Below are 12,452 nucleotides of genomic sequence, written 5' to 3'. Positions count from 1 at the left end.
AGAATAATCTACTAGACCCTAAGCAGTCTGGTTTCAAGAGTGGTCATTCTACTGAAACTGCTCTTCTGTCTGTGACTGAAGCATTGAGAGTAGCTAAGTCCTCTGCTCAGTCATCAGTATTAATTCTACTAGATTTATCTGCAGCCTTTGACACTGTTAACCATGACATTCTCCTTTCTATACTTTCTGAACTGGGAATTTCTGGAAAAGCTCTTGACTGGTTTGAATCTTACCTTAAAGGGCGTTCTTTCAACGTGTCTTGGCAGGGAAAGGTATCTAAGTCTCATGACCTCACCACAGGTGTGCCTCAGGGATCAGTATTAGGACCCTTGCTTTTCTCTATTTACACCACTTCCTAAGGTGAGACCATTCGCTTCCATGGATTTGACTATCACTGTTATGCAGACGACACTCAACTTTACCTGTCTTTCCCACCTGATGACTCTAGCGTTTCCCACCGAATTTCTGCATGTCTTAAGGATATTTCAGCCTTGATGAAAGATCGGCACCTTCAGCTTAATCTCTCAAAAACTGAGTTTTTGGTGTTTCCAGCTAAAACAGCTATTCCCCAACAGATTAACACCCAGCTTGACTCAACTTCACTGACCCCAGCTAGATCGGCACATAACTTGGGCGTTGCAATTGATGACCGACTTCTCTGAGCATGTAGCTTCTATTGCAAAATCATGTCGGTTTATGCTTTACAACATTAGGAAGATCAGACCTTATCTGACACAAGATTCCACACAACTTCTTGTTCAAACCATGGTCATCTCCATGCTGGACTATTGTAATTCACTATTAGCTGGTTTACCCGCTTGTGTATAAGATCATTACAGTTGATTCAGAATGCTGGAGCACCCCTGGTCTTCAATCAGCCAAAGAGGACACATGTAACTCCTCTCCTAGTTACTCTCCATTGGCTCCCTATAGTAGCCAGAATTAAATTTAAATCTCTCACTTTGGCCTATAGGACACTGACTGAATCTGCTCCTAGTTATTTTAATTCAATAATCAAGGCATACATCCCCAACCGCCCACTGCGGTCTTCTGATGAGCGTCTGTTATGTCGACCAGTCATAAACACTAGGTCTAATTCAAGACTCTTTTCCTCAGTGGTTCCATGCTGGTGGAATGAGTTGCCCAGTGCTCTCCGTTCCTGTGGTAGTTTTGGGTCGTTTAAGAGAAGTGTCGTTTTGGGTCGTTTAAAGACATTCCTGTTCAACATGCACTTAGTTCTTTTAGCGCTTCTTATGCGTTATGGTTAGTATAATATTGTTTTATTTCCATTAGGCTGTTGATTAATTTGACATTATTATTTATTATTGATATTCTCCTTAATATAGTCGCACCATGTCATTTTGTTTTTTATATTATTGATTGAATGGACATTATTGTTTATTATTGCTTTTCCCCTCATTTTCATTGCTTATTTTATTAAGCTATTTATTGAATTGACATTGTTGTTTATTATTGCTATTCTCCTTATTATAGTTTGACAACCTTTAAACCAATGAAAATGACATCTGTCATTCCCAAACAGTAAGCAGCGGTGTTTTTTTAGTCAGCGGCGCATTTGAAGGAATCTGCTTGCACACAAGACCGTATGGAACAGGTATTCCTCTAAACCATGCTTTACTAAAACCTAATAGAGTATAGCCTACACGCATCTGCACTCATCTATTATTTGAACTCAGTCAACGGCAAAACAGTTATACACAGTTAATTACTTTCACTATTGACTGACAATGGGTTACCATAGAAAACATAGCCTGAAAAAAGCAACACTTACCCCAATAATGTTCGAATGACTGAATAAAAAAACTAAGGTAATTTATCCTGCAGAGGAGTTGCTGTTTACATCTCGTGACTTTCGCTATAGACCAGGGTTTTCTTGGTCAGTGGCTTAAAGGAGCAATTTACTTTAACAAGGCGACATCGCCTCCAAGCATCTTTTCTTATTCAAGACTGTGTAGAATGACGTTGTTTTCGTCCCAAATGAAATTCTAACTTGTCCAAAAATACACCCTAGGTTGAAAAATACCCAACTTACATTTTAACAGCATCAGTCGTGAAGGTATTTGTAATCATTTAAACTATTTTCACACTCTTTGTGCCCCATTTTGTTTTGTTTGTATGCACCACAGGCTCTTGCACTTCATGTGAGTGTGTGTATTCGATAGTTTTTTTCTAGGTGGTGGTGGGGTGTATACATAATTTGTCTGTCAAAACGTCTTGTTTGGAGCATGTGTATTGAATCCAAATTCACTATCACAATCTTTGATCAGTACTCTGGCAAGTACTGTGCTCTGATCAGAGTCTCTGCAGTCCAGTGCCATTTCTCACGATGCTTAACAATGAACCTCATTAAATGAAGACATCTTAAATGGTAACTAACTCTTAAGTTAGTGTTTTTGTTGTCCAATGGTTCACATCTGTTATTACACAAATAGAGTCCTCTTAAAACAGAATCAACATTTTGAGTGTGGCTAAATTACCTCAGTTAAGACTGCAAGAGCATTTCACATGTTTTACTGTTTGCACAGTTTTCCATTGTAATTATTCAGGATGGTGGTTGTTGTAGGTTGGGGAGTAAAAGTTGTGTGAGAGACTGGCATGTTGAATTGCAGTTGCCTGCAACAACACCTAGAACATGAAATATTTATCTCGCTTGTAAAGTCACAGTTTAACAAGTTTGTTTTGACACTTCAGTTTTGTCCATGAAACGCATTACGAGTCAACAATGGAGTCTAGGGCCATCTAGCACATAGATTGATAGGGATCTATTAAAAGTATCCACCATACTTACTACAGAAAGGAAACATTAGCAGGTTGAAACTAAACAGGGCTGTTAATTGATGCTGTAAAATATAACCTCCAGACTTATGAGCTGTAAAATTGCTTGCCGCCTTTGATTGATGTACAAGTGTGCCATCCCTAACGGGACCACCTTTCAGATATGCAGCTTGGCAGTATTTCACTTGACCATAAGAAAATATGTGTGTAAGGGAGAAAGGACCATTGACTAAACCACACCAAATAAAACACCTAACCCAAGTGCCAGAATAAACTGAATAACAGCCCATTTTCATGCCTGTGTTTGCTCGGCTTAGCAATATGGACTCAATTAGTGCAGAGTGTGAACATGGTAATGACGGAGATAAAGAGTGTGAGGAGGCCGGCATCGGAAGTGTGCCGAGTGGGAATCGAAGGCCTTTAGAGACACAGGCATTTATGGGGCACCTCAGACCATTTCCATCATGACTGATATTTATCTGGGCTACTTAAAGCAACATTGTGGCTAGACTGTTCTCTTGGGTTGCCAACTGATGGATATCTGAGAATGACTAGACTGGGGTCTAGAGTAGACCATTAGTCTGACTATTATCTGAATTCTGGCAGACAGCTTATATGAGATGTTGGAAGTTCAGGTGAATTGTGGAGATGAAAAAGTGGAGACAAATGTCTTCAAGCACACACACATACACATGATTTTGCTCTCTCTTTTTCTCCTTTTCTCTCACTCACTCACATTCTCTCTCACACACACACACACACACACACACACACATGTTATGTTGTTTTAGGTTGCCTGCACCTTGACTTGTGTGTAAGGTCTCTTCCAAGTGAATGATCTGGAATATTTCATTAAATGAAAAATAAAGAGAAAGGATGGAATTACTTGCTTATTGTTTCCTCATTTTGAGCTTATATCCTTAAGCAAAGGAGAAATGCCAGAAGACATTGTGCAAAATCTGTTACTGTTATTTAAAAAAAAATTTTTTTATCAGTGCTAAAATCTACACTACATTTTATTAGTGCTAATGCCTGATAAAAATGCATATTGAAGATATAAATATGTCTAGAAGATGTATACATACATACATATATGCTATATGCACATATTTAACAATTTCCAGACTTTTCACCATCACCTGATAAACTAAATGAGTTGAACAGGGAGTGTGGAGTGTGAATTACCTCATTCAAACAGAAACAGAGATGCATTTATCTGAGTGAGCAGTTTATGGCTGATGTTGCCTCTGGCAAGTTCTTCCATTAAATTACGCATAGAGAATGACCCCCCCCCCCCCCCCCACCACCACCACAGCAGTTGACAGTGGGGAGGTGAACAAATTATGCTTTCCATTGCAACGTCTTAGTACACCAGGAGTCTATACCAGCTATTATGCCACATGTATTCTATGGAAAGCTTATAGCACATTTGATGAACCCTCTACAATACAGTGGTAAATGCATTTAAAAAATAACCGCGCTTAGAATGAACGCACAAATAGCGTGTTGTTCAGTGGTGTTGCAATTAAAACAACTCCAGTGCAGCTAGTGGCTCTTGTATAGTAGGCTATGCAGTAGTAGAGGAATGTTTGGAGACGCAATGTTATGTAGGCTACCGACAGATGGCGGCCAAGAGACCGTTCACCTCCCACCAATTCCCTCTCCCTCTACCCCACCCCAACCCCGCCTTTCCGACGAAGGAGGTGTCGGGGATCTCCTTCAGCAAGCCCACTCTCTTAATGGGTTTATGTATTACATCACAGCCCGTGAGGATATATCAGACGAGGCGAGTTACCCTCATCTTGTCAACCAAAAGAAAAGGGGAGAAACATGCAGATTCTTCGCGTGAGGTGCTTAAATTCGCGAAGGAACCCCCTGAAGCTGATAGTGACCACGAGCGCGCTGGAGGAGGCTCAGCTCAGGGAAAGTTGCTGATGCTGTCACTCTCTGAAAGAAGTGAAGCGCTCGAGTTTGTCCCCTTTCCTTCGGCGAAAATCCAAACGTACTACTGTGGACGAACTAGCCAGACTGTCAGACATAGGCTTACTGCTCAGCTTCACTACCAGTCACCGGTTGCTATGGAGAAAGCAGCTGCCTGACTCAAAAAGTGGATTTACTTCGGAATCTTGGGGAGAGCGTGCACATCGCAACAATTCCAAACGGAGGAAAAATACCTTTATCCTTCATAAGCCCAGATTTTTGAATCACGACCAAGACTCAAATAGACATGGATCAAACACATTATTGTGTTGCAATGTATTTGTTGGTGTTCTCTTTTGGTGTGCGGATAGAAGAGGGTGTATGTCAGCATTACTACCTCCTTCGTCCCATCCCAAGTGACAGTTTGCCACTTGTGGATCTAAAGGAGGACCCAGACCCCGTCTTCGATCCTAAAGAAAGGGACCTTAATGAAACTGAACTGAAAAGTGTACTTGGGGATTTTGACAGCCGTTTCATGTCCATCACACCACCCCAGGACAGATACACGGGGAATGATGAGCTGGATGACTTGGAGCTCCAGCACACTCCCACTGGTGCCATGCCTAGGGACATCAAGGCTATGGATTTTGACATTCAGTTTGGCAAGAAACGCAAACCCAGCAAAAAGCTGAGACGGAGGCTGCAGTTGTGGCTTTGGTCGTACTCTCACTGTCCAGTTGTTTACACATGGAACGACCTCGGGAACCGATTTTGGCCCAGATATGTACGGGTGGGAAGTTGCTACAGTAAGCGCTCTTGTTCTGTCCCAGAGGGAATGGTCTGCAAACCCGCCAAATCTACTCATATCACAATATTGAGATGGAGATGTCTTCAGAGGAAAGGTGGACTGAAATGTGCGTGGATACCAGTTCAGTATCCAATTATCACCGAATGCAAGTGTTCTTGCGCGAACTGAAAGTACGACAAAATTGTGCCCGATATAAGTTATAATTACATTGTAATTTTGTATGCACTACCAAGTGTAGGAGGAATGTATTTTTTGTATATGTGGTGCCATGTAATGATATAGCTTCTTGTAAAAAGACAGTATTATGTGTAACCAGAGTCTACTGTATTTGTGGAAAATATTGGTTATAACTTTTGTATTTATATTGAAGCTAATGGCGCATTGCTGTCAAAGAGCCGTTTTCCATTCTTTGGAAGATGTGGATCTATCGACCTCAAACTAAATATTGGTTATAAAAGTTTTGTAGGACAGTTGCGTTCAAATGGTACATTTCAATGATTTATCATGTAAATTAAGAGTAACTGCTATTTATTCTTTATATTCATATAATAAAACGTCTGTAAAATAAAACCACTGAAACGAACATATTGGTGCATTTTGCCATTTCCATTTGCCTTGAAGGCCATGCTTGCTAATCACATCAATTTTGACATTATTTTTACAACAGGCTATGCCTGTTTGCAGAAATGTGAACTGAAGACACAATATCATAGATCTCTGAGAACTAGCGATCTGCAGTAGATTAATAGTATTATACGCATCACGTAGTCCGGACAATTCCTCACATTCATGGCTTTGGGTCATTGCCTATTTGTTCATTGGTCATTTAGTGTTAAAACCCTGGTGTTACCAGGAGCGAAAACTGTTGGGGAAGGGGTGAAAAATAAGTCCTGTTAAACAAGAGTAAATCAGTACCTTTATCACAAACAAGGGTTGCCATCAGTAACATGAGCTGAATGTCAGCCACTAATGGGAGTATATAAGATGCATGGATGCTGATGATATTTCAGCATCTTGTCATGCATATATCTTCCTTTGATTTATGTTTATAAAGTTACTATTTACTGCAAAATAGTCAAGCCCAGTGGGATATATCAGTCTATTGTCTCCATAAGCTGACATTCCACCACGTTGTCAGTGTATTGAACTTTATTCTCCATGCATGGCTTCTTTTTTGTGCAATCCACTGACCCCATCAGTGAAGGTGAAACTGTCATTAGACCCTCAGTAAGACCGTTACGACCACAACCACCACAACACTAACTGTACAAATGTAAGTGCTGATAAAGTGGAGCTCATTGATCTGCTGCTGACAGTTCCCAGAGAGCGTCTTTCATCTCCAACACCCCTGTTCCCATTTGCGGCACAGCAGGGTGGCCGTCTGCTGGTGGGATTGGAGCGCAGTGCTGTTGGAATAAGCACACTCATAAAGGCCTAGGGAAATTGCAGGGCTGTTTGCTGCATCACACTAACCCATATCTAAACAGATGCTGATGATAAGTTATTTATGGCTGTTCATGCTCTTCCTTGTCAAAGTGAGAATCTAGTTTGCCCATCTAACTGATAATAGGAGCGGTGTCCCCTACTGAGGGGCTTGATGCAAGAACACTTACTTCAGCGAGTTGCTGGTGATAAAGAGATACAGCACATTCTGAATGAGCTGCAGTGAAATTCAAGGAATTGGCTGTTAATAGAGTGCTGATAAAATCTATTTGAAGCACATGTGTGTTGAATATAGACAGTTTTGGGGCGGTTTCAAGATGCTGGTCATGCTTTCTCATGTGCCACCACCACACACCCCTCCCTCATACACACACAAACACACACACACACACACACACACCGATAATGACAATGAGATGTGCCTGGCCCCCTTGAACAGCACCAGAGGCCTGTTTTGTTTTGGTTAGGAGTGGGGATTCGTAAACCAGTCTGTAGATGGGGTATAACTCACACTCACCATTCCACCTGAACCTCAAATCTCTTTTACGGCTGCCTGTCATACATGTATGTCCCTTTGTTTGCCTCTGTGTGTGCGGACATATATTTGCATGTGTGTGTGTGTGTCTGTGTGTGTGTGTGTGTGTGTGTTTAACACCATCTCATATGTGTTGAAGTGAACAGTTATTAATAGAGCCATCTAACAGACAGTATGTAGACGCATACATATAACCAGCAGTTATTGCTACATTGCACATGAATGATGTGGTTCCATCATGACTTTCCACAAGAGGTCCTCTTGGTTCTTGACTTGAGCCAGTCCAGCTTTTCCAGATGGTGCCTTCTTTGGTTGTGATATCAGGTTTTTAAGTGTCTGTACATCTAAGTGCTGTCAATTAATGCATCTTTCCCAGATCCTTTGATTATGTGTTCCCCTTAGAGGGTATTTGAGTGAGGGCATTTTGGCTTTAGTAAAGAACAAACAGTCATCCAATCTATAGTGTTGTTTATCTCTAGCCCTGATTGATGGATGATTTGCATGCAAGGGAATCATTGCTGCAATTTTGTATCCTTTCCCTTTTTACCAGTTTGTGAAACTACACTACCATATCTTTCCCAAATGTCTGGAATTTTATTTTGATGTGGATACATTCTTATCTCCATGTCACCACTTTTTAGTTTCATAGTTTTCACCCCCCCCCCCCCCCTGTATTCTCACCATCATATCTTTTTCTTTTCCTCTTTGGTGTCTCAGAGCAGTTGGAAAGTGCTGACGCTGGTCAGATGATTTGTGTGTGGAGTAATAGGCGCTGACAGAGTGCCTGGTGCCTGCTAATACCAGCTGTGGACTTGGTGATGCAGAGCCACTAATGCCCGTCACCCCCTGAGAACGGGGTTTTAGTGCTCCCTCTCGCTCCCTGTATGGTGTTCTCTATAAAAGAGAGAGGGAGAGAAAGAGAGGGAGAAGGAAAAAAGATCCCAGTCTCCAACAGTATGGGGCTTCCCTCCAGTAGAATGTGTTTAGCCATGAGTGCGTCTCGCCAAATTGATGACCATTCACCCTCCGCAGTGCTGTTTTTATTATGGTGAACTCTCTTTGAGTGCATTAGGCATTTTTTGTAGCAGAATAATATTTTTGGTTGATTAAATTGCCCTGAAGGCATAGGCAATTTCTCTGATCAAAAGGAAGCCTTTAGACTATTATGCCAACTATAACAAAAGGAGTCAGATCAGTAAAAACATAAAGGCTAACTGAATAGGATGGAATGAGAAGGGGAAATGTGGAATGGCTTATTAGAAAAATATTTCTGGTTCGTCTGGTGAATTTAGCAGCAAATTGAAATTGTTAGAAAAGGGCTTAGTCAATGTAATGATGGCTAGAATGATTTGCAATCAACTTAAACAGAGTTTAACATAATGAGGAAATGTTGCTCACTTTTATTTTGCTGGAATCTTCTAAAATATAGTATTTGTTTATTTATTTATTCATTGATTTGTCAGGAAGTGAGAGTGGCCCTATAGTCCTGCCATCCAGGGTTCAATGTGCAATGATCACTGCAGTTCTGCAAATGTATTTTACATTGCCACAAAGTTCAAAGCTTTGTTGATCTAGATGATAACCTTCTTCTGGTGGACATGAAAGGAATGTTATTGCCTTGATTTATACACATAGCTTGCTTATTATTCTGCTATAATGAAGAATTTCGATTGAAGCCAAGGTTTTTTTTTTCATGCATATCCACTGATCGTTGCAGGGATATCAAAGACACTGAGATACAATGGATTTCATCAACCAAAATTGTCACATTGTTATTGTGGAGTGCTTGTTGCTATAATTTTAGTCTTTCATGTGAATGTCTTGCAAATGCTTTTAATGACCAAATGGTTATTCACAAATTTAATAGACCTTATCAGTTGACCAAGCCAAAATTACTTTCTTGAAAACTGGGTTAGTGTACATTGAGAGAAAGAGTACAGTTTAAATCATTACTCTGGTGTTGCCTCTTTCAGGCAGAGGCGCTTAAACCTGGCTAAAGGAGAGCGTACGTGAATGTCTTACTCCTCCTTTTCAGATTTGAGCTGTTTTTCAAAATCACATCTTTGCCTAAAGCTGTCGACTCCATTAGAATAGTACTTTGAGGCTATTGAGTTGTTGGAACAGGGGACTGGAAACATATGATTCTCATTCTGAGGATAAAAGGCATGCACAAGGTTTTTTTTTTGGTTAGTGTAGAGAAGACTGGATTGGTTGAGTGGTGCATTTGTGTCATGTTCTTTTGTCATCCATATGGTATTGTTTAATGCTCCGTGAGTGTGGATGCATTATGCTGAAATTGAAACTTCATGACATGTCATTGTTATAAACTTATAAATATTTTATTCTGCCTGAAGCTGGAGTTCTTGAATGTGCCCAATTGGTTCAGACATGTCTCCATTCCTTCCACACTCAACATGCAAGTAACAAGGAAAAAATCATGACCCCCCAAATGTTGATTTGTCTTTACCACCAAATCAAACATTTGTACCATCTAATGGAAATTGCTGGTTGGTGAAGTCTTTACAGACCTGTGTGTGACCTTTGAAATTTGATTTTGCTGTACAGGTCTGTCTGTTAGAGGTAGAGCTAGAGGTAGAGAAATAGAGACATTGCAGACCGTTGCTCGCACCCATCTGTCAATATGCTGAAATATTGAGGTCTTGTAATGGCTGCCGGGATCACAGCTGACCAGCTGAAACTGTAGTCAAAGGTTTTAGAAATGATCCTTTACACTGCACAGACAGGTGTACACGACAGCCTTCCACAGTCCTCTGTGCTTCCATTGTATCCTTATCTATGGCTACTGCAGAGGCAGCAAGGCATTTTCATTTCAAACATGAATCTATAATATAGCCCACTGTTTCTTTTAAAGCACCTCAAATAAAAGTATTGGCCATATATTTTCCACAGAGTCGAGCAAAACAGAGCTTTCAGTATAGTATACAGAAAATCAAATAATTTTAATAAGCTGACCCACTCCTTCAGATACTTTATTTGTATGTAAATGTAGATACCTGGTTTCAGGCCTTGTATGCCCTCCTCTCCCACATGTCAGATAATTGAAGGCCTTTTGATATATCCGTCCTTGGTACCAGACCCCTGGTTGTGTCACGGTGCTCAAACGAGAGACACGGACAGGTTGCTGTTACTTTTGAACATTTTCTGAAAATGTGCGTTTGATGGTTGTGTGGGTGGGGAATTATGTTGTGGTTTGATATAAGGAGTCTTTATCTACCCTGTTTACCTGGTATGCAAGGTCAGTGAGGTTTTGATGTACAAGGATGTGAAGGCCAAGTTTCAATGAAACCTCTACCTGCTAGGTCGTAGAAAGATCAGACACAACACATCATTCAGACGTAAGTAAGCAAGGTGCTAACAGCATGAAAGTCATAGGTTTGTCTGACCCAGATGGAATTTGTATTTTACAGTTATTTTAAGTTAGACATATATAAATTGATGTATGGATATTCAATTTATCACATTATCACAGTTAACAAATTTGACTTTATCCTTAATCAATGTGAAATGTCCACTCTGGAGTAGAATTTTTGAAATGATTTGTTGTTATTTTTTAAAAGATTAGATTTTTTAGTTGTATTTCAAATTCCCTTCCTTTCAAGTTACCTTGGGAAAGAGAAAGAGGTGTAGTTGGAGACGGCGTGCTTGTTATGCAAAATAAAGCACAACAGGCTCCACTTTGCACCCAGCCCAAGAATCCACTGCAATTAACTCTTCAGCATGGCATGTAAATATGAACATTTGAGGCTTCCTGGGCAGGCAGGGCACTCACTCGCACCCACACACTCACACTTAGACACTCTCTCTCTCTCACACACACACACACACACACACACACACACATGCTACTCTTCCATACTGTTCATGTTTTTCTCACACATTTGCGCATTGCTTTTTTCCAGAATATGCAAGCATGCCTATATACACAACCACACTCACTTACTCTCCCCTCTTCTCTTTCTCTCTCTCTCTCTCTTTCTCTCTCTCTCACACACACACACACACACACACACACACACACACACACACACACACACACACACACTGATCCTGGGCCTTTGTTCTCCTGGGGCCTTTGGTTGGCCGCCACGCCGCTTCAGTTGGCGGCACCTCACTATAATTTTCTCACAATGGCTGGCGTGTGAGCCGTCCATCATTCCTCTCCCGTGTCTCTGCACACCACCCCCAACCCCTCTGGCACCGCCTGAGCTCAGCACTCGCTGCCCAGTGCAGTTGTGCCAGGGCCTTTCGCAGAAAGCTCTGGTTCCACCATTCCCAATCCCTCATTAAGAAGCCAGCCGGCACCCCAAGGGTTTATTTATCGATCTGTTTTCCCGAGCCCGCCAGGTTTTTATTTAGCTCTCTGACACCGGCTTTCATGAAAAGCCTCCACTGGCTTTGATTGGTCAGAAAAAAAGTATGGGGGATTGTTATAGACTCGCTGGAGACGGTTACCATTATGTCTGGCATTAACAGGGTGTTTTCTACGTAGGAACAAAGCTACTGAAATAGAGAAGACTGAAATAGGTGCGAGTGTTTTTTTAATGACCAAGATTAAAAAATAATCTTCAGATTATCTCTGTAGGGTGATGGATTGCATAGACTTCCTCTGAGAACAGAACTATGCAAAAAAATCCTCTTTGATTATTTTAAATTATTTTTTACCCCTTATATCTCTGATGCATCATCAATAAGAATGAGGACAACACGTCAGTGACCAAACTGTGTTTCAGTGTGATTGTCCAGTTGTAATGCTGTAGGTCTCATCTTTCAGTCTCTTGACAGCCTCCATTTCATTTTTGACAATCACAGTTGTTGAGTATCTGTTGACCATCGATTTACAGAGGGTGTAGTTTGGCGATTGGTTGGTCAGACCTGAAGAAATTCCCACATATTTGGGTTCAGGTGTTGTCTAGAAGAAACATGACTTAG

General features: G+C 41.0%; 1 protein-coding gene across 1 annotated transcript; it reads left to right on the top strand.

The window, feature by feature from the left end:
• Positions 1-4,559: 4,559 nt before the first annotated feature.
• Positions 4,560-6,040, top strand: nog1 (noggin 1). The gene has a single exon (XM_076266845.1). The coding sequence runs from the start codon at positions 5,024-5,026 to the stop codon at positions 5,690-5,692; it is 669 nt and encodes a 222-aa protein (XP_076122960.1). The 5' UTR covers positions 4,560-5,023; the 3' UTR covers positions 5,693-6,040.
• Positions 6,041-12,452: the final 6,412 nt, after the last annotated feature.

The sequence above is a fragment of the Alosa pseudoharengus genome, unplaced genomic scaffold (assembly GCF_046254945.1).
Source record: "Alosa pseudoharengus isolate Yale_2024_CS ecotype anadromous, Long Island Sound unplaced genomic scaffold, YU_APseudo_1.1 YU_APseudo_1.1_scf_4, whole genome shotgun sequence".
Classification (NCBI taxonomy): domain Eukaryota; kingdom Metazoa; phylum Chordata; class Actinopteri; order Clupeiformes; family Clupeidae; genus Alosa; species Alosa pseudoharengus.
Note: the sequence above shows the minus strand (reverse complement) of the source record. Positions and strands in the feature narration are given on the sequence as shown.